The 23,477-nt window shown below is 36.6% G+C and overlaps 1 protein-coding gene across 1 annotated transcript in view; it reads right to left on the bottom strand.

Moving 5' to 3' along the window:
• LOC123525156 (translation initiation factor eIF-2B subunit gamma-like) overlaps positions 1-23,477 on the bottom strand; it is a 27,131-nt gene continuing 3,654 nt past the window's right edge. Inside the window, exons 2-12 of the mRNA XM_053538128.1 lie at positions 21,387-21,621; positions 20,740-20,897; positions 17,131-17,296; positions 10,446-10,563; positions 8,663-8,752; positions 6,435-6,556; positions 5,008-5,198; positions 4,245-4,322; positions 3,843-3,991; positions 1,396-1,499; positions 1-246 (exon numbers count right to left, since the gene is read on the bottom strand). Coding sequence (XP_053394103.1) covers positions 194-246; positions 1,396-1,499; positions 3,843-3,991; positions 4,245-4,322; positions 5,008-5,198; positions 6,435-6,556; positions 8,663-8,752; positions 10,446-10,563; positions 17,131-17,296; positions 20,740-20,897; positions 21,387-21,534 — 1,377 coding nt within the window. The 5' untranslated portion in view covers positions 21,535-21,621 and the 3' untranslated portion in view covers positions 1-193. The remainder of the gene's footprint in view (positions 247-1,395; positions 1,500-3,842; positions 3,992-4,244; positions 4,323-5,007; positions 5,199-6,434; positions 6,557-8,662; positions 8,753-10,445; positions 10,564-17,130; positions 17,297-20,739; positions 20,898-21,386; positions 21,622-23,477) is intronic.

Genomic DNA, 23,477 nt, shown 5'->3' on the forward strand with positions numbered 1-23,477 from the left:
CATTTTGTTGTTATCATTTATTACCATACTCCAACAACTTCAGTCAAAAGAACAATTATATTTGGTTGTGCACACTAAACAGTTTCAAAAGGAAGTTGTTTCGCTTACTTTAAACTCCCTTTAAAAATTTTGCACCATGACAAATTTTTGTGCAATGTATGTGATATATGAATTATTTTCTGTCCTTCAGTAGTTAAAATTCAAGCATCTCTTCAGCAGCCACCAAAGCCTCATTTGTGTATTTGCCTGGAAAAAAAAAAGACTTTCATTTTTCAATCTGCATAAAAGCTAGTTTTGCTAAATTTCTTTCACATATTCAATTTATTTTTTACAGTTAAGGTCTGAATCATGTTTTAATAGATACTGACCTTATAGATAACTAGAAATGTGTCCATGGGACACAGATGCCCACACTACATGACACTAAATGACAATTTTTTCCTAGGTCAGGGGCCATAACTCATACAATACTGAATGAATCCGGACACGAAACCCCAGGTGCACAACTGCACATGCTTACCAACATTCCTGTAAACTTTGGTGACTCTAGGTCAAATACTTTTGGAGCTACGTGCAACACAACATTAAAATGACAAATTTTTACTAAGTCAGGGGCCATAACTCCTACACGACTGAATGAATCCGGACGAGAAACCCCAGGTGCACAGCTGCACATGCTGACCAATATTCCTGTAAACTTTGGTGACTCTAGGTCAAATACTTTTGGAGCTATGTGCGACACAACATTAAAATGACAAATTTTTACTAAGTCAGGGGCCATAACTCCTACAGGACTGGATGAATCCGGACGTGAAACCCCAGGTGCACAACTACACATGCTGACCAACATTCCTGTAAAGTTTCGTGACTCTACGTCAAATACTTTTGGAGCTAGGCGCGACACAACACTAAAATGACCAATCTTTACAGTCAGGGGCCATAACTCCTACATGACTGAATGAATCCGGAAGCGAAACCCCAGGTGCACAATAACACATGCTGACCAACATTCCTGTAAAGTTTTGTGACTCTACGTCAAATACTTTTGGAGCTAGGCACAACACAACATTCTCGGACGGACGGACGGACAAGGGCAAATCTATCTATATGCCACCCCACTCCCGAAGTGGGGGCATAAAAAGTATTTGCTATAATGCTAGACCATTAAGATGTGACAATTACCAAGTGTAACCAAACTTAAGCAATGCCAGAAGTGTTACAAACACACATAGCAAAAATGCTGTGAATGTCACCAAATCAAGGACAAAGTACTATAAGTTGTACATATTATAAGTTGTGCATCATTCTATACTGTGTAAACTCATAACCTAGCACTTCTAAAACATTTAATATTATGACTGGAGGATCATGACAGATCAAACATTGCATACTTACAATTAGCACCTATGTTTTGTCCACTACCAACAATGCAGTCTTTGAGTTCACATTTCTCACCAATGTGGGCATTTGCTCCAATAACACAGCCTTGTATACTACAACTGTAATCAAATATACAAAACAATATACGGTTAACTCGGTATCTCGAATTCCAAATTAACCGAAATCAAACTTCAAATGATATCTTATACACTGGTTTTTTGGGGCAGGTCTTGAAAATGTTTTTGAGATAACTTGAATTTTGAGACATCTATGCATGCTTATTTTTCTACAAATTTTGATATTTAAACTAAACTTGGAATTCATATTGGAACCAAAAGAACCTGGCTGATTTGTTTGTGTAAAATTGGTATGGAAACGGATATTTATAATTTCACTACACAAAACTGAACATTTCTCTACAGTGCAAGCTGCTCATCAAGTAACATGTACCTTATATAACTCATGCTTGAAATTATATTATTACAATTGTGTCGGATTTTCTTCCAATCAATGATATATATTATACAAACAATTCATCTCATTTGTTTTGCTGGTATAAACTAGAGCTATCACTAAAGGCGATAAAAAGTGCAAGATGTCGTTCTGATACAGAGAAAGTAAAATTTTGTGACTATGACCTTTGACCTTCAAGCATGATCTTGATCCTGAACCTAGTGACCTGGGTTGCACACTCTGCTGGTTGTCTCCACGAGTACAGATGTAAGCCAGCTTTACATAAATGCTTCCAGTGGTTCAGAAAGTATGGACGGGTCACCAATTTGAGCTATCTGATATCTGACCTCAAAGTGTGACTTGACCTATCTGATATTTGAAGTATGCAGCTCACATGACAGACGGATGGACATCCATGACTACTACAGTCCCCATATGCTTTGTATCTATAATACCTACATTTCAACAGGTGTTTTAACTTGTGAAATCATGTTGTATGTAACACCAGCATTTCACATATCAACAAAGACTATAGCCTGACCATACCAGATGTGGTTTGATCTTTAGATGTTGTAAGAAAATGAAATTCTGTATATTGCTCTCTATCTACCAGGTGCAAGGAAAACTAGAGCTATCACTAAAGGTGATGAATGTACCCCCCACATGCACTGACACAGTACATTGCAATTTGACGCACACAAGATTGCATAATTATGTGGACTGTATGTATACAGTTTAGTAACAAAAAACAAAGTCCCATAACTATGCAGAATATTTATTTAAAAGAACGTAACATGCACCATGCACAACTAGTGTTGGTACTGATCACTTGTGTGAAGTTTCATTAAATTGTGTGCAAGGGTTCGGAAGATTAGGCGCGCACAAGACTGCATATGCAGACTGTATGTACATAATATGTTAACAAGAAACAAAGTCCCATAACTCTGCAATTTTTGTCGTTGAAAGAACCTAACATGCCCCATGCACAACTACTATTGTTACTGATCACTTGTGTGAAGTTTCATTAAATTGTGTTAAGGGGATGAGGAGAGATGGTGCGCACAAGATTGTGTCTATGTAATAAAGATGTATATAGTTTAGTGACAAAAAACAAAGTCCCGTAACTCTGCAAATTTTTTTTCTGAAAGAACCTAACATGCCCCATGCACAACTACTGTTGTTACTGATCACTTGTGTGAAGTTTCATTAAATTGTGTCAAGTGGATGAGGAGAGATGGTGCGCACAAGATTGTGTCTATGTATATAGTATAGTAACAAAAAACAAAGTCCCATAACATTATAATTTTTTTTTCTGAAAGAACCTAACATGCCCCATGCAAAACTACTGTTGTTACTGATCACTTGTGTGAAGTTTCATTAAATTGTGTCAAGTGGATGAGGAGAGATGGTGCGCACAAGATTGTGTATATGTAAATAGTATAGTAACAAAAAACAAAGTCCCATAACTCTGCAAGTTTTTTTTTCTGAAAGAACCTAACATGCCCCATGCAAAACTACTGTTGTTACTGATCACTTGTGTGAAGTTTCATTAAATTGTGTCAAGGGAATGAGGAGAGATGGTGCGCACAAGATTGTGTCTACGGACAGACAGACGGACAGACAGACAACCTGAAACCAGTATACCCCCCCTTACAACTTTGTTGTCGGGGGGTACAAAAATCTATTGTACTATAAAGTAATTGAAAAATCTATCATTTCACATATATTTGAACTGTTGTCATATTTTCTCAAAATTTTTAACTACTTGCTGTCAAAGCAAACCCAATCTTTTACAATAATAAAAATATGTTCATATTCTTCAATAAATTAAGGCATACTGTCCTCTATGTACCTGAGCATGCAAAAACTACCATTATGACATCCACACTGTGATGGACAGACTGACTCACAGATAATGGAGACAAGTCACCTTCCGGGGCCAAAAACAAGATCCATAACTTGAATCAAATGTTACATAATAAAAATAATTGTTTAAATGTTTCACATACCCTTCAGCAATATGAACATGATCCATCAATACAGAATTAGTTATTTTCACTTTATCTGCTACATTACAATGTCTGCCCACCACAGACCGTTTCACTGATACCTTCTCCCCGACAGTAGCACTTTCTCCGACTAGACAGTCTGCACCAATCTGTTATCAAATAATACATCAATATTTTATAATCTATTTACATGTCTACTACACGATTTTGTTTAATGAAAATATATGCCTTCTAGTAAGTGCTTATTTCCAAAAAAATTACCAACAAGTTAGTTGGTCGAGATCAATTTAAATGATTTATTGCACATTTGTAATTTCTGCCTTGTCATCTAGTAAACGATGTATCGTTTTTACAGACAATACCATTTGTAAATCATGTTGCAAATGAAATCAAAGTTGATACCTGTGGTTTTCCTTTGAGTACAGCTGATGGATGTACATTAGGCATATCTTTAGTGAAAGTCATCAAGTATCTTTGTATCTGTAATAAATAAGATATAACATAATGATTATAATACATAATTGACCCGCAGCATGAGAAAACCAACACAGTGCATTTGTGACCCACATGGATCCAGACCAGCCTGCGCATCCGCACAGTCTGGTCAGGATCCATGCTGTTCACTAACAGTTTCTCTAATTGCAATAGGCTTTGAAAGCGAACAGCATGGATCCTGTGCAGGCTGGTCTGCATCCATGCTGGTTGCAAATGCACTATGTTGGTTTTCTCATGGTGCAGCTTAATTATTCAGAATGTACAGAACTTCTTACACCAGGCCTTTACATGAGAATTGAATATAAAATCAATCAAATATTTGACAGTTCAGATATCTTTTTAAATGCAGTGTAACTTGATTTAAAGGTGAAACCTTTATTGTGATTCTTCTCTCTCGATCCATACACCAAATGAACAGTTGTTTACACCAACATAAAACATATTTACAGACAAACTATTGGAAGAACGATTTATTACAAATTTTTGTCCATTATAACCCATGGAAAATGCAAAATTACCATTCTGCTTTCCCAATGCTGATACAGGGCATGCAGTGAGGTTTTACTGTCGAAACAATACCCGTTTAACTGCCACCTGCTGCTGGAAATTCATGTAACATACAATGGAGTTTAATAGTTTATCACAGAAGCTACAGTATATAAGTACTTACTTGTCTGTTTGTTTCACAGTAGGTTGCCACTGTATTTGTACGCACACAGAGTCCACCCATGACAGTGTAGGCATAGCAACGGATCTTGTCACCATGGAAACAATCTTCCATGTCTCCAGTATGATCTATCCAGGTTGACATATCTTCTATGACACCAGACATACTGTTTTCTGGTATATAGCTTAATATATCTGAAATATATTTCACAAGTTGTTTCACTCAGTAAATGAATAGAAGAAATGAACAAAATGGAAGTCGCCCAGCTAAATCTTACTAATGATAGATGCAAAAGCTTTACACAGCGCTTAAAATATAAGAAAACATACTAGGATGCTTAAATGTGGCATGACTAAAATGGTTGAGGTTTACAACAGCACAACATAGGCTTAAACTGGACTATGTCTAGATTCCAACAGATTTTAATGATTTCAGTATCACTCTGAAGCTAAAACACTGATTTAATTAAATACATTCCTGATTATAATATCCCACTGAAAGATTTCCAACAGAAATAGCTGAACTTTGGGTAATTGTAAAACAATATTTTTTTTTAACTAAAAGCTAATCAAAACCACTGGTGTAAAGTTCATTCTTTCTTCTAATTGGATAATATCACCTCATTAATAATCATGAGCATTTAGGATCTCACATTTGCATAGGAATGTAACCTCCTTTTCAAAATCGTATTTGGGAACCTGCATTACTGAACATTTAAAATTTTACTCCATTTTTTACTTTTAATGGATAAATAAACAAAAATAATATTATTTTATGATATTAAAAGTTATATCAAATGAAAGATAATTTATTTGGCTTTCATTATAATATATAAATTTTATAATTATAAACTGAGTAATATTTCTTACTATATTCAGTTAAAGACTATCAATTGTGAATTTAGCATTTTCTGACATTGTTAAGGGCCATAAAAATAACGAGAGCACTGCAATGCGGAGAAATATACACCCAAAGGTATGACCTTTGACCCCTAAGAGTGATCTTAACCTTATTGCTAGCCATACAGAACATGTGCTCTGCCCATCATGTCGATGTGGTAAACATTTTTGTCAAGTTTCTTCGAAATCCTTCAAGGGTTTCACGAGTTACAGAGCGATGACCTTTGACCCTAAGTGTGACCTTGACCTCAAAGCAAGCCATCCAGAACATAAGCTCTGCATGACATCTCAATGTTTGTAAACCTTTCAAGGGGTTCAAGAGTTATGGAGCGGACACGAAATTGCTAATGGATGGCCTGCAAACAGACACCGGGGGTATAAAATAATACGTCCCTTCAGGCGAATAAAAATGACAGCTGTTAGGAGAGGTAAACTCTAATTCTGATATCAAAATAGGAAAGTCTGATATTGTATCAAATCCTTGGGACTGTGACTTCTTTCTAGATTTTTATGAGTCAAACAATTACTAACCTGATTTAACATCTTCTGAAATGATAGATTCATTAGGGTTAGGCAAATCTTTCTTCTTTCTTCTTGAAAACTGTTTCTTTACAAGATGTGGAATTAGCTCCCCTTTCACTGAGGATATCTGTCTGTAAAATAAAATGGTCAGTACACAGAACTGATTTACTTAAATTTAAATAAAGATATTGTTCCAGACACATTACCGTTAGTTTATTTCCAGTTTACTGAGTTAGATGCATCAGTTCATTTCCAGTTTACTGAGTCAGATGTGTCAGTTCATTTCCAGTTTACTGAGTCATAAATGTCAGTTCATTTCCATTTTACTGAGTCAGACACATCAGTTCATTTCCAATTTACTGAGTCAAGACTTGTCAGCTCATTTCCAGTTTATTGAGTGAGACAAGTCAGTTAGCTTCCAGTTTACTGAGTCAGACATGTCAGTTCATTTCTAGTTTACTGAGAATAGACACGTCAGTTCATTTCCAGTGACTGAGTCAGACACATCAGTTTGTTTGTTTGTTTTGGGTTTAACGCTGTTTTTCAACAGTATTACAGTCATGTAACGGCAGGCAGTGAACATAACCAGTGTTCCTGGATTCTGTACCAGTACAAACCTGTTCTCCGCAAGTAACTGCCAGCTTCCCCACATGAATTATCAGAGGTGGAGGACGAATGATTTCAGACACAATGTCATTCATCAAATCGTCATGGAGAACATACCCCCGTCCGGGGATCAAACTCGCCACCCCGCGATCCATACTAAGATAAGCAGGCGGGCACACACATCAGTTTATTTCCAGTTTACTGAGCCAAGACACATCAGTTCATTTCCAGTTTACTGAGTCAGACACGTCAGTTCATTTCCAGTGTATTGAGTCAAGACATGTCAGTTAATTTCAAGTGTACTGAGCCAGACGTGTCGATCATCAGTTCATTTCAAGTTTACTGACTCAGATTAATCAGTTCATTTCCAGTGTACTGTGTCAGATGTGTCAGTTCATTTCCATTTTACCAAGTCAAGATGTGTCAGTTCCTTTCCAGTTTACTGAGTCAGAAACTTCAGCTCGTTTCCAGTTTACTGAGTAAGACATATCAGTTTGTTTCCAGTTTACTGAATCCGACACATCAGTTGATTTCCAGTTTATGAAGTCAAGAGCCATTTGTTCATTTCCAGTTTACAGAGTCAGACACATTAGTTAATTTCCAGTTGAGTCATTTCAGTATACTGAGTTAGATGCATCAGTTCATTTCCAGTTTATAGAGTCATACATGTCCATTTGTTTTCAGCTTACTGAGTCAACATACGTCTGTTTTTTTTTCAGTTCATTTCCAGTTTATTGAGTTAGATGCATTAGTTCATTTCCAGTTTACTGAGTCAGACACGTCAGTTCATTTCCAGTTACTGAGTCAAGACACAAGTTTTTCTTCCAGTTTACTGAGTAAGACATGTCAGTACATTTCCATGGGTCATGTGCACTACACAAAACCTATTCACTGAGAACATTTCTGTGTTGTAATAGAACATTTATTCGATACAATTAGGAGATATGGAGCAGAAACAAATTTTTACTTGGCCTTAAACAGTGACTTTGACCTTTAATCGACAAGCATAAGTCATGTGTTGACACAATGTCTTGACCTTTAACAGACAAGCATAGAACCTCCTTTTGCCTCCAACTGTATATGTCTGAGTTGAATGCGGCCATGGAGGTTCTTTTTAGGCATTCAGCTATAATTCATTAATAGCCTCATCAGGGTTCTCGGTAGGATTTTCAAAGTAGGATTCCAGGACTCCCTTCCTGGAAAAAGTTGGAGTCCAAGTATGAAAAAATGGAGTCCCATATTTTTGCCTGTCGCTAGATAAAGGCATAGCCTTATAAAACCCTACCGTTTGTCAAGGCTGTAGCTTATAAAACTTACTATTGGGCATGGTATTAAATAGATATGGTAGATTAAAGCCAGATTCCTTGCCACATCCCAAGAAAGATTGCAGCAGACTGGCTCAATTACATCATACTTCTACTTTAAATTACTTCATTTTATGTTACCTGCAATCAAATTTTGCATATTGTTCTAGTTATGGTATATCAAGCCAGTTTTGCCAAATCAAAATAGTTTAGAATTACTTGAGTTTTTGGTTATTCCTTGTCTGATTATGTACTTTGAGTATAAATCGCAGATATTTATAATAATAACTTAATCAAGAACACTACAGTATATACCATATCACTTACTTGTTATCTGCTAAGTAATTGATCACCCATTTCTTTATGAGGTAAAGATGGCAGTCAGTCAAATTAGATCTGATGTTTACATTCGGATGCCTATAAATACATAAGGACATTCATATATTTACTTGTAATTATAACTGCTAAGCTAATAGAAGCATATATCACTCAATAGTTTCCCAACTCAAACATATAACAAGAAACATTTCTGCCAAAATATTTGAAAACTTGACTGCAGATTCAGTGAATGTCTTTCAAAGTATTCCATGGAGCCTTATAAGGATAACTAGACCTGCCCATAACAGACATTTTCTGTTGACAAATCAAGACAGTTTTAAACAATTTTAGTAGAGAGCCAGCCAATGAACATATCTGTTCAAAACTGAACCAGAGGTACAGGAGATGGCATTTGAAGATTTTTCTATTTTTAGCACTGTCAGCCATATTTTGTGGACAAACTGAAATAATAATAACAAGAGGGTCATGGTGACCCTTTTATGGCTCACCTGAGTAATATGAGCTACATGTTTAAAATGTAAAACTGATACTAAAATATTATGAAAGTAGGTCAGTAGGTCACATTCATGGTCACTGAAAGTCAGTTTTAAAGTCTGTGTGCAAAACTGTATATGTCATTCAAATTTCAAGGCTGTATCTTAAGAAACAAGAAAGTAGGTCAGTAGGTCAAGGTCACAGTCAAATGACCCCTAATTACTTGGGTTCATCAGGTAATTATAATTAAACAGTCTAGGAAATATGATCAGATAATTTTTGAAGTATTTTGTCCCATATATTAAACTCATATAAAAACTAAGTGACCCTCGGGCGGGGCCTCTTTTCACCCCAGGGGCATAATTTGAATAAGAAGTCTATTTATAACTTTAGACCCCCCAGAACGGGGCCTCTTTTCACCCCAGGCGCATAATTTTAACACTTGGTAAATAAACAAGGCAATGCTTCATACAAAATATCAAAGGCCTAGGTCTTGCGGTTTCAGACAAGAAGATTTTCAAAGTTTTTTCCTATACAAGTCTATGTAAAACTTTGGACCCCCTGGGGCGGGGCCTCTTTTCACCCCAGGGGCATAATCTGAACAATCTTCATAATGTCACATGCCAAATATCAAGGCTCTATGCCTTGCAGTTTTGGACAAGAAGATTTTTAAAGTTTTTCTTTTCAGTTGCCATGACAACCAGAGTTCTCCATGTAATTCAATTCTTTGATCAATTTTGAAAGGGGGCCACCCAATGATCATTCCTGTGAAGTTTAGTGTAATTCTGCCCAGTGATTTTCAAGAAGATCTTTTTAGAAAATGTTGACGGACACAAGACGCACGTCGGATGGCGGACATTGAGCGGTCACAAAAGCTCACCATGAGCCTTTGGCTCAGGTGAGCTAAAAAAACACTTTAAAAGACTCCAGAAACACTCCTTGTATTACACAAATCCAAGAGAAACTTACCTGGAAATATGACATGTAAAAGAGAATAACATGTCTGACTTACATACTCACATAAATCTTTACACAAAGTAGAAATATACTGTAAAATCATTTAATTTCGTGGTCATGAAATTTCGTGGTTTTGGTCAAAACGGCAATTTTGTGGGGATATGAATTTGTGGATTTCAACTTCTAAACATAAAATGAATGAGAATTTTACTTGTTTGTTGGGATTAAATTTTGATGATTGTTTCAACCATAAAATCCACGAAAATTAGTCCCCCACGAATATATTACCTAATGATTTCACAGTTACTGTAATATTCTCCCAATCTGTGATTTTACTCACTTTTTAAATAAAGATTTTCTAAATTTGATTTTATCATCATCCATATCTGTGAGATCTGCCTCCGACGTCATGAACAAAACTCTATTACCCTTCTCATCAAAACCTATGAAATCTCGCTCTGAAATACAAAGAAATAACACAAAACTGAAAACATAGGTTAAACAACTATGATTCCTCCGTCACTGTAACAAAAAGTAAAAGTTTGTTTGTTTGTTTTGGGTTTAACGCCGTTTTTCAACTGTATTTCAGTTATGTAATGGCGGGCAGTTAACCTAACCAGTGTTCCTGGATTATGTACCAGTACAAACCTGTTCTCTGCACGTAATTGCCAACTTCCCCACATGAATCAGAGGTGGCGGACGAATGATTTCAGACACAACCAAATTGTGACGGAGAACATACTCCCCACCTGGGTATCAAACTCACAACCAAGCGATTCGTAGACCAACGCTCTCCCTACTGAGCTAAGCGGGCGGGTTCAAAAAGTAAAAGAAACTATATGACAATTTTTCAACACAGATATCATAACTTCATCATACTGTGATGTCATGATGCAATGTAACAAGAGCACCGCCTTGCGGGTGCTGACGCTCATCTGATTTTTTTTAGTGTAATAGAAATATTGTCCTACCCATGATTTTCTAAGTCTAAAAAGGGCCATCATTCTTGCAAAAAGCAGGATAGAGTTATGTTTCTTGATGTACAGTGTCCACTTATGATGGTGAAAAACTGTTGCAAGTTTTAAAGCAATAGCTTTGATAGTTTATGAGAAAAGTTGACTTAAACATAATACTCAACCAAGAAAATGATTTTCTAAGTCCAAAAGGGGCAATATTATTGCAAAAAGCAGGATGGAGTTATGTTGCTTGCTGTACAGGGTCAGCTTATGATGGTGAACAAGTGTTGCAAGTTTCAAAGCAATAGCTTTGATAGTTTAAGAGAAAAAGTTGACCTAAACATAAAACTTAACCAAGAAATCTGATATTTTCTAAGTCCAAAAGGGGCCATAAATCTTGCAAAAAGCAGGACGGAGTTATGTTTCTTGATGTACAGGGTCAACTTATGATGGTGAACAAGCGTTGCAAGTTTTAAAGCAATAGCTTTGATAGTTTAGGATTAAAGCTGACCTAAACATAAAACTTAACCAAGAAAACTGATTTTCTAAGTCCAAAAGGGGCAATAAATCTTGCAAAAGCAAGATGGAGTTATGTTTCTTGATGTACAAGGTCAGCTTATGATGGTGAACAAGTATTCCAAGTTTCAAAGCAATAGCTTTGATAGTTTAGGAGAAAAGTTGACCTAAACATAAAACTTAACCAAGAAATCTGATATTTTCTAAGTACAAAAGGGGCCATAAATCTTGCAAAAAGCAAGAAGGAGTTATGTTTCTTGCTATACAGGGTCAGCTTATGATGGTGAACAAGTATTCCAAGTTTCAAAGCAATAGCTTTGATAGTTTAGGAGAAAAGCTGACCTAAACATAAAACTTAACCAGGCAACGCTGACGCAGACGCCGACGCCGACGCCGACAACCGCTCAAGTGATGACAATAACTCATCATTTTTTTTCAAAAAATCAGATGAGCTAAAAAGTGTATATATTGGTTAAGACCATTAGAAAATCATAAAAAACTTTTGTTTCCATTGAAATACATTTCACTCATAAATACCATGATTTGTATTTTCCCACATGGCTGTGCTAGTCATGAAAATATTGTGCAAGGTTTCACTCAGTGAAATACATTATGATTTTACACAGCAACAAACAAATATCCTCTATTTCATAACCCTTAAAGGTGCAAAATAAAGACAAATGAAAAGACATAAATCTTTAAACAAGAGGGCCATGATGGCCCTATATCGCTCACCTGAGTACCATTGCTTTAACCAAAATCAAAAAGAAAAATATTCTTACACCTAAAAATTGGAGGTACCATCCATGTTGTACCACAGAAAAATGGTCTCAGTTTTTCCCTACGGCCAATAATAAACAAGAGGGTTATGATGACCCTGGATCGCTCACCAGAGTAATATGAGCTACATGTTTCAAATGTCAAACTGATGATTTTTAGAATTTTTTTGGAAGATTTTCTGATGTACAATCAAGTAACCCCTGGGGCGGGGCCAAGTCTACCCCGAGGGTCATGAATGGAACAAAGTTTGTAGAAGTCTACTAGGCAATGTAACATATCAAATATCTAAGATCTAGGCCTTTTGGTTTATTTTTTTAGCAAATTTATGAAGATTTCCCTATATACAATCAAGTAACCCCTGGGGCTGGGTAAATTTGACCCTGGGGGGTCCAGATTTGAAATTTTTTTTTGTAGAAGTCTACTAGGCAATGCTACACGTCAAATATTTAAGATCTAGGCCTTCTGGCTTATTTTTAGAAAATTTTTGAAGATTTTCCTATGTAAAATCAAGTGACCCCATGGGGCGGGGTCAATTTGACCCGGGGGGGTCATGATTTGAATTTTTTTTGTAGAAGTCTACTAGGCAATGCTACACGTCAAATATCTAAGATCTAGGCCTTTTGGTTTATTTTTAGAAAAATTTTGAAGATTTTCCTATGTAAAATCAAGTGACCCCTGGGACGGGGTCAATTTTGACCCCGGGGGGTCATGATTTGAACAGATTTTGTAGAGGTCCACTAGGCAATGCTACACATGAAATATCTAAGCTGTAGGCCTTCTGGTTTATTTTTAGAAAATTTATGAAGATTTTCCAATGTAAAATCAAGTGACCCCTGGGCCGTGGTCAATTTTGACCCCGGGGGTCATGATTTGAATAAATTTTGTAGAGGTCCATTAGGCAATGCTACATGTCAAATATCTAAGCTGTGGGCCTTCTGGTTTATTTTTAGAAAAATTTGAAGATTTTTCTATGTACAATCAAGTAACCCCATTGGGCGGGGTCAATTTGATCCCGGAGGTCATAATTTGAACAAATTTGTAGAAGTCTACTAGGCAATGCTACACGTTAAATATCTAAGATCTAGGCCTTCTGGTTTATTTTTAGAAATTTTTTGAAGATTTTCCTATGTAAAATCAAGTGACCTCTGGGGCAGGGTCAATTTTGACCCTGGAGGTCATGATTTGAACAAATTTTGTAGAGGTCCATTAGGCAATGCTACACGTGAAATATCTAAGCTCTAGGCCTTCTGTTTATTTTTAGAAAATTTTTGAAGATTTTCCTATGTAAAATCAAGTGACCCCTGGGGCGGGGTCAATTTTGACCCGGGGTCATGATTTGAACAACTTTAGTAGAGGTCCTCTAGGCAATGCTACAGGTCAAATATCTAAGCTCTAGGGCTTCTGGTGTTTGAGAAGAAGATTTTTTAAGATTTTCCTATGTAAAATCAAGTGACCCCTAGGGCGGGGTCAATTTTGACCCTGGGGTCATGATTTGAACAAACTTGGTAGAGGTCCACCAGGCAATGCTTTACACCAAATATCTAAGCTCTAGGGCTTCTGGTTTTTGAGAAGAAGATTTTTAAAGTTTTTCCTTTCTGTTGCCATGGCAACCAGAGTTCTGCATGGAATTCAATTCTTTGAATAATTTTTAAAGAAGACCATCCAAGGAACATCCCTGTGAAGTTTCATCAAAATTGGCCTGTTGGTTTAGGAGGAGATGTTGTTTAAAGGAAAGTGTGGACGGACAGACGATTGACGGACGGACGCCAGACGGTGAGCAATCACAATAGCTCACCCTGAGCACTTTGTGCTCTGGTGAGCTAAAAAGTTACTAAATAAGCTATCTATAGTAACATAAAAGGAAAGTAATAAAAAAAAATATTGTAAGCGACAAAAGAAGGATCTGCGAAATAAAAACAAGAGCACTGCAATGCAACGCAAATGCAGAGCAATATTCATATAAAACAAAGTCATATGACCTTTGACCCCTAAGTGTGACCTTGACATTGAGTTTAGCCATCCAAAACATGCGCTCTGCACATCCTTTCAATGAGTGAACATTTGTGTCAGGTTTCTTTAAAATCCATCAAGGGGTTCATGAGTTACAGAGCAGAAGGGAAATTGCTAACCAACATACAGACAGACAGACGGACACCGAGGCGATTACATAATACGTCCCTGCGGGTGTATAAAAAAGAATCGAGATCTTATGTGATACAAGTTGTGTGCAAGTTTGGTTAAAATGAAATCATAAATGAAGCTGCTATTGTGCAGACAAGGTCAAAATAGCCAAGTTTGGCCCCTTCAGGGGCCATAACTCTGGAACCCATTATGGGAGCTGACCAGTTCAAGAATGGAACCAAGATCTTTTGGTGACACAAGTTTTGTACAAGTTTGATTAAATTCAAATTATAAATGAAGCTGCTATTGTGCAGACAAGGTCAAAATAGCTAATTCCGGCCCTATCAGGGGCCAAAACTCTGGAACCCATTATGGGATCTGGCCGGTTCAAGAAAGGAACCAAAATCTTATGGTGACACAAGTTTTGTGCAAGTTGGTTAAATTCAAATCATAAATGAAGCTGCTATTGTGCAGACAAGGTCAAAATAGCTAATTTTGGGCCTTTCAGGGGCTATAACTCTGGAACCCATTACGGAATCTGGCCAGTTCCAGAAAGGAACCAAGATCTTATGGTGATACAAGTTGTGTGCAAGTTTGGTAAAAATCAAATCATAAATAAAGCTGCTATTGTGCAGACAAGCTCAAAATAGCTAATTCTGGCCCTTTCAGGGGCCATAACTCTGGAACCCATAGTGGGATCTGGCCAGTTCAAGAAAGGAACCAAGATCTTATGGTGATACAAGTTGTGTGCAAGTTTGGTTAAAATAAAATCATAAATGAAACCACTATCATGTACAGAGAAATGAATGATTGTTTCTGTATTTTCTTAGACTGACATGGGAGGTCATTTTGTCCTACTTTCATGTTTATCGCTTTTCCGTAATCGGTCAGAAATTCTTCGGGATCACGTAATTTTAAAATCAATTCAAACGAATATCCATTTAAAGATGCGCGACAAAATAACTGTATTTCCATGATGGTAATTATACACGATTTGCATGAAAAATATGACATGTACAAAATTTTAGTTTCAAATTGACAGTGAAATATATTAGGCCAAGACAATATGTCTAATTTTATTGAATTAATGTAGCCATATGTACATAAATCTGTGTATTTAGGTAAAGTTCAATCACATTTTGTTTCTACAGTGTAAGATAGTTATTCATTTATATTTTTAAAACTATGCTGAAAAGAGATTAACTGAAAAATTTTGCAGACGAAGTTAAGAAAACACTTTTATTCGGAAAGGGCCTAAATTGTCCTCCCGAAAACTTGTAGTATAGCTGTATATTACCTGTATTATAAGAATGATTTTCATGAAGTGTTTGTGAGTTACAAAAATGATGAATTCCCTATGCTAAGTTTGTAAAAATTACATTATCGTTTGGGCATATAATGTATTTTACATCTATTTATAAATTATAGCCTTGTTTCGGAGGATTCTTCTGAAAAAATCCGAAGATGCGCGACGGGTTCGAAAGCAGTCGGAAAACATATTTCCGGTTTGAAATAGGCAAATGTTTTGTTTATTTGATGGTTATTCTTGAACATATTCATGACTATTTGGTCAGATCCGATGCAGTGGGTCATATTTTCAGTAAATAGGAAGTCTTAGCTACAAACTCTGGTTTTCAGATAATACTCGTTCGGTGTTAGTAGTGGACCTTTAAAGTTGAGCAACATTTTCTGACATTTTTCAGTTTTTATATATTCTGTTAGAGATTTATCTAAGGAACAAAAAGATCCACTACATAGAGTTAGATCCCTATCAGAGACATGTAATTTATTCCTTTTTATAAATTTCTGCAGTTATCTCCCTTTAATACGAAAGTGTTTAAAAAGTGGATTCTTTCTTTTGATTTCAATATAATTTCTAGTTTTACATTTGCTTTGATAAATACTCATTATACTGGGATATTTCAACTACCTTAAACAAAAGCCAAGTTTAAAACAGCGTACAGATTTAGAATAAATTTATTTTCAATCTATCTTGGTTGTGCAACCGAGTTTGAGCTTGTCTGCACAATAGCAGCTTTATTTATGATTTGATTTTTACCAAACTTGCACACAACTTGTATCACCATAAGATCTTGGTTCCTTTCTGGAACTGGCCAGATTCCGTAATGGGTTCCAGAGTTATAGCCCCTGAAAGGCCCAAAATTAGCTATTTTGACCTTGTCTGCAACCGAGTTATGTCTTAAGTCTAAGACATAACTTTAAAAAAAAAAAAAGCTTTAGGATCAAAATATACAGGCATTGAAATGTTAAAAGCAAATAATGCTCTTTTCCCCGTTCGCGTATATTTCATCCGTTAGCTAAAACTAAAATTATTGGCGATGAATCGGGAATTTCAGCAAACACTGTTTTTCTCTAGGTAAAATTCTGATCATTAATTTTTAAAAATTGCTAGTCTTTTGGGTTTAAAACAAGCTTTGTATAGTTATGTAAATGATCAGAATTTCAAGCTCTAGCATATCTCTGGCCATATTTAATACATAATTTGTTCGTGGCAAAAACTTGTTGACAATTACATCATAAAATGATTTTTCATGATTCGCCAATGCCAAGCTTACCACTTATTCTCTATGGCGCATATAGGAATATATCAGTATTATATAAATTCAGTATTAACAGAATATATGATTATACCAGATCTTTTCTTGGACTTGGGTCCTGGTACAGGTATTTCTGAGGTCTGTTCTGGTGCACTACACAGCAGCATGGTCACTGTAGCATCATAGGTTCTAAAGATGTTAGCAATGTGATGTAAGCTTATATCAATTATCAAATCACCACTGATCAACAAAATGTCTCGCTGAAATACAAAACATATATGAGCCACACCATGAGAAAACCAACATAGTGCCTTTGTGACCAGCATGGATCCAGACCAGCCTGTGCATCTGCGCAGTCTGGTCAGGATCCATGCTGTTCGCTAATGGTTTCTCTAATTGCAATAGGCTTTGAAAGCGAACAGCATGGATCCTGACCAGGCTGCGCAGATGCGCAGACTGGTCTGAATCCATGCTGATCGCAAACGCACCGCGTGTTTTCTCATGGCACGGCTCAATTATTTCTTCTCATTATAATATAATAAAGCTTCTGCAGAGAAAATATATATCGGGTTTCTTTCTTACACCACCTTTAAAAAATAATTTTAAAATATCACTTAATTGTTTTATTGCATTGCATGGACACTGTCAATACTACCTGAGGGCTTGATAAATGCTCATGAATACAAAAAGAAATACCGCTTCGGGCATGTGAAACTACTGTAAGATGATTTCTGACCAAAACAAGAGCTGTCTCCATAGGATGACACATGCCCCCTATGGCACTTTGAATGAATAGTTATGGCCGATGTTAGAGTTTAGGACCTTTGACCTACGGAGCTGGGTCTTGCGCGCGACACGTTGTCTTACTGTGTCACACATTCATGCGTAGTTATTGTAAAATCCATGCATGAATGACAAAGATATGGACCGGACACGCCCATCAATGCACTATCATGAAAAATGACCTTTAGTGTCTAAGTGTGACCTTGACCTTTGAGCTACAGACCTGGGTCTTGCGCGTGACATGTGGTCTTACTGTGGTACACATTCATGCCAAGTTATTTGAAAATCCATCAATTGATGACAAAGATATGGACCGGACACGCCCATCAATGCACTATCCTTTAAAGTCTAAGTGTGACCTTGACCTTTGAGTTACGGACCTGGGTCTTGCGCGCGACATGTCGTCTTACTGTGGTACACATTCAGATCAAGTTATTTGAAAATCCATCCATCGATGACAAAGATATGGACCGGACACGCCCATCAATGCACTATCCTTTAATGTCTAAGTGTGACCTTGACCTTTGAGCTACGGACCTGGGTCTTGGGCGCGACATGTCGTCTTACTGTGGTACACATTCATGCCATGTTATTTGAAAATCCATCCATCGATGACAAAGATATGGACCGGACACGGCCATCAATGCACTATCCTTTAATGTCTAAGTGTGACCTTGACCTTTGAGCTACGGACCTGGGTCTTGCGCGCGACACGTCGTCTTACGGTGGTACACATTCATGCCAAGTTATTTGAAAATCCATCCATCGATGACAAAGATATGGACCGGACACGAAAATTGCGGACAGACTGACAGACGGTTCAAAAACTATATGCCTCCCTTCGGGGGCATAAAAAAAAAAATCTTATTAACCCTTATCATGCTGGATGTGATTAATTTTGCCTTTGCGACCAGTGTAGATCATGATCAGCCTGCACAACTGTACAGTCTGATCAAGGTCTGCACTGTTCCCCATTCAGTCAGTAAGTTTTAGGTTAGCACCCCTTTTAACAGCTAATGGCACTGTCCAAATTGAAAGATGGACAAGTTCATTTATAGAAATTTAGCAGGGTAAGGGTTAAAATGGAGACGTGCCGAAGCCTTATAGATTAAAAGATTAAAACAGAACTCAATTGTTGTTCCCAACTCTAAAATCAGTCATGCTCTGTTACAATACCACATTATGATTGCATTAGCTAAATGCTTGATAGTCCAGAGCAAGATTCCAGTATGTATCATTTTTAACAGACTTTATGACAGACGGTGTCTGTAAAAATTGTTTTTCCTTACTGAATTGCAAGACGAGTACATACTGCAGCAGGACCGAAAATTCTATGCCAAAAAAGTCTAAATAGGAGCACAATTTTGTTAAAATGCAAATAGATTTTGAAACCTGTGAAGTGCTTGTTAGATCATCAAAGTGAACAAGTGTGTGAAGTTTCAGTCCATTCTATAAGTGGGTACTGAGATACCAGCTAACATACAAAAACTTCACCAAATCAGGGTCAGTCCAATAGCTCTACCTATTCTTTGAAAAGTCAAGCTGAAAAACCCTACTGAACTTTCTCTAAAAGTAACCTTTACCTTTGAGATAGGGATCGGAGTTTTGTGCATGATACATCGTCTCATTATGGGGAACATTTGTGTCAAGTAATATTAAAATCTCTTGATGTATCACCGAGTTATGGATTGGACAGGGAAAAAAACCTACGTGACCTTGGCCTTTGCACTACAGATTTTTGGGTTTTGCTTCAGACAAATTGTTTCATTATAGGAAACATTTCTGCCAAGTAATAATAAAAATAAAATCCCTTTATGGATGACAGAGTTACAGGCCAGACAGGAAAAATGCCCCATTGACCTTTAACCTCCATGTGTGACCTTGAACTTTAAGCCAGGGGACCCGGTTAAGTGCATGACATGTTGTCTCATTATGGAGAACATTTATGTCTAGTAATATTAAAACCCCTTGATGTACGACTCAGTTATGGATCAGACAGGGAAAAAAATCCTACTGACCTTCAACCTTGACTGTGACCTTGAGCTTTGCACTACAAATAAGGGTTTTGCTTCAGACATATTGTCTCATTATAGGAAACATTTCTGCCTAGTAATATTATAGGAAACATTTCTGCCAAGTAATAATAAAAATAAAATCCCTGTATGGACGACAGAGTTACAGACCGGACAGGAAAAAGCCCTATTGACTTTTAGCCTCCAAGTGTGACCTTGAACTTTGAGCCAGGGGACCCGTTTATGCCTATGACATGCTGTCTCATTATGGGGAACATTTGTGCAAGTAATAATAAATTCCTTTGATGAATGACAGAGTTTTAGACAGAACACATAATTGTAGACAAACAGACGGACAGAAGGAATGACAGATAGACGGAAACAAACAACCAGTAGGTGACAAATAACAGGTGATAATTAAGTTACATTTCTGATTCTGTCTTTGATATATCTAAACTAGAGCTGCTTTTTGTGGGAAAAGCGCATGTCTCCCACAACTGCCTAATCATCTGAATAGTAAGTCTGTCTTTATATGTTGTTTACTCACAGAAAAATAACTTTGATAGTTTTGGAGTAAGTTTTGGAGTAAATGGCCTTTCATTATGTATCTGAGTCAACCATGCGCCAAGACCTGTATCACTGGCATCAATTTTCAGTAATTCAAGGGCCATAATTCCAAAGTGCCTGGGCCGATTTGGCTGGTTATTGAACTTGGGTGAGGACTTATTGTCAAACACATTTTGTTTAAGTTTGGTGAAGATCGGATGAGAACTATTCGACTTAAGAGTGTGGACAACATTTTTGACAGACAGGCAGACAGACACACAGAAAGGAGTAAATCAATATGTCTCCCACACCGCTGTGTGGTGGGAGACATAATGAGTCGACTGTACCAATAAGTAACCTACCTTGATTTTGTCTTTGATATATCTAAGTGAGTCAGCTGTACCCATATAGTCCTGATCAGGGATGCTCACAAAATCCAGTCTCATCTTAACATCACAGATTTCCACAAGTAACTTCTGTGCTTCTGCACAGTATGAATCCAGAACTATCACTATAGCTTCTGTAAATATATTTTGAATGTTTTGAAAATATCTAAAAATATATCAGTATGCATAAAACAGAAATAAATGATCTATAACTGATGTAAACTGATAGCATCCTTTCCAAAAATGCTCAACATGATTTTGCCTTACTTGTAATTGGGTTTTAGTCATGTACATGTAATGAATTTGTTTGAAACTTCTGACATTCATATCTGCTACAAAATGCATACATTTCTGAGAAGGTTCTGGCTGTATACATAGGGCTATTCTGTTTCATAAACATCTAACAGAATATAATAATTCATGAAAAGTTAAATCAACATAAAAATCTAAGTGAAAAATAATATTTAAAGTTTTGGTGATGAATGGACAAGTATATCAATAATGAAACTGTAAAAACTTTTAGACAAAAATGTGCAGTATGTTATATTCAAGCAAAAATACCAAAATTGTATTTAACTTTGTTTTTCGCATAGCATATAAGGCTCAAATGGCTGTTTTATTACCTTCAAATCCTGCTCTTTGTAAAGCATTTATTGGATACCATAACATGGGCATATTTCCTATCGGCAGTAGAGCCTTGGGCACTTGAGATGTGAGGTCCGTCATCCTTGACCCTCGACCTGCAGCAAGTACCACTGCTTGAAACTCCATTGTCTGACTAGGTTTATACTGATATGTCTTATTAAGTCTGTAATTTGTAATCCTTAGTCTGAACACAAACACTGTTTTTCTACACCACTGAAAAACAACAAGGTATCATGTACAGAGATTAGGCCTAACAAAAAATTGTTTGTTTCCAGTAACATGCTAAAAAAACACTAGAAGATGCTTTTGTAGAAAAGCGCATGTCTTCCCCAATGCATCGTCATATAAGCAAGAGGTCAATACGGGACAGGAGTGAAAGTCAAAGAGACACTGATGGTTGGCTGCAATAGGGATCATCTACTTGGCATGTACAATCATCCAACTAAGTTTCAACATTCTGGGCCTAGTGGTTCTCAAGTTATGAATTATAAACAGTTTTCCATGATCAGGCCCCTGTGACCTTGACCTTTGATCGAGTGACCCCAAAATCAGTAGGGGTCATCTACTCTGCATGTCCAATCATCCTATTAATTTTCACATTCTGGGCCAAATGGTTCTCAAGTTATTGATTGGAAAGAGTTTTCTATGTTCTGGCCCCTGTGACCTTGACCTTAGCTCAAGTGACCCCGAAAGGTTCATCTACTCTTTGAGTCCTAACATCCTATGAAGTTTAAAGGTTCTGGGTCAAATGGTTCTCAAGTTATTGATTGGAAACCATTTTCCATGTTCTGATCCCTGTGACCTTGACTTTTGATCAAGACACCCAAAAAGCAATAGGGGTCATCTACTCTACCTGTTTAATCATCCTACGAAGTTTCAACATTCTGGGTCAGATGGTTCTGAAGTTATTGATTAGAAATGGTTTTCCATGTTCAGGCCCCTGTGACCTTGATCTCTGATCTAGTAATCAAAAAAATTATAGGGGTCATATTCTCTGTAAGCCCTATGGCATTATATGAAGTTTGAAGGCTGTAGGTCAAATAATTCTTTTGAAAACATTTGGCCACTTTTTCTGGAGGTCGTCAATCATACAGTTTAGTTTTTCTTTGTTTGTTTATGAGTTTATGAAATAGTTTGGTATCTAGTGTTCTTGTTTCCATATAGGGCTGTCATCGATAGAAACGATATCGATGTATCAACGATATTTTTTTGTCGATCGATTATCGATTCCCATTTTCAAAAATCGATATTTTACAGAGAGAAAAAACTACCCAAATAAACACTCAGACCCTAAAAAACAAGGAAGTGTCTAGAGGTACGGATCCGTACCTCTAGAATCAGATTCTAGAGGTACGGATCCGTACCTCTAGACAAGCCTGTTAGGGGTTTTCTAGGGGTACGGATCTCCTTTTTCTAGAGATTTAGGGTTATTTATATCTTATTTTTTGTTGAAAATGAAATAACAGATAAGTTTTAACTAGTCTTCACTTAAAACTTGGATCTAATTGGTTTACAGATACCAGCGTTCACCCGATTGTTTACCTTCTCTTTCAAAACCTAAATAACCGAGGATTTCCAAATGAATAAACTGTTCCGTGCCGATTATTTTGTTTGAATCTATCCCTTAAATAAAGTCTATTTCAAATTCAGCAAAAAAAAAAAAAAAAAAAAAAATAAATAAATATTAGGCATAATAATATGCACCAATTAATTTTGTTATTTAACAAGGTATAATGATAATCGGCACGGATCTGATTGTTTAATAATCAATTAAGCGACATTAAGTAAAAGAAACTGTTTGTGAAAACGCCCCATGTATCTCGTAACGGCTACCAAATGTGTGAAAAACATAAATACACTAAGGGTTAATTATCAATTAAAAACAGTTTTTCCCCAACATATTTAACATCATTTTGTTTAAGCTTTATATCTTTTTTTCTGCCAGTTCGAATCCTCGTGATTTATTTGGTGTTCCTCGGTTATTTACGTTCCGAAAGAAAATGTAACAAATCGGATGAACGTTGTTATCTGTAAACCATTTAGATCCGAGTTTAAGGTGAATTCTGGTG

This window comes from Mercenaria mercenaria, chromosome 3 (genome assembly GCF_021730395.1).
Source record: "Mercenaria mercenaria strain notata chromosome 3, MADL_Memer_1, whole genome shotgun sequence".
Lineage (NCBI taxonomy): Eukaryota > Metazoa > Mollusca > Bivalvia > Venerida > Veneridae > Mercenaria > Mercenaria mercenaria.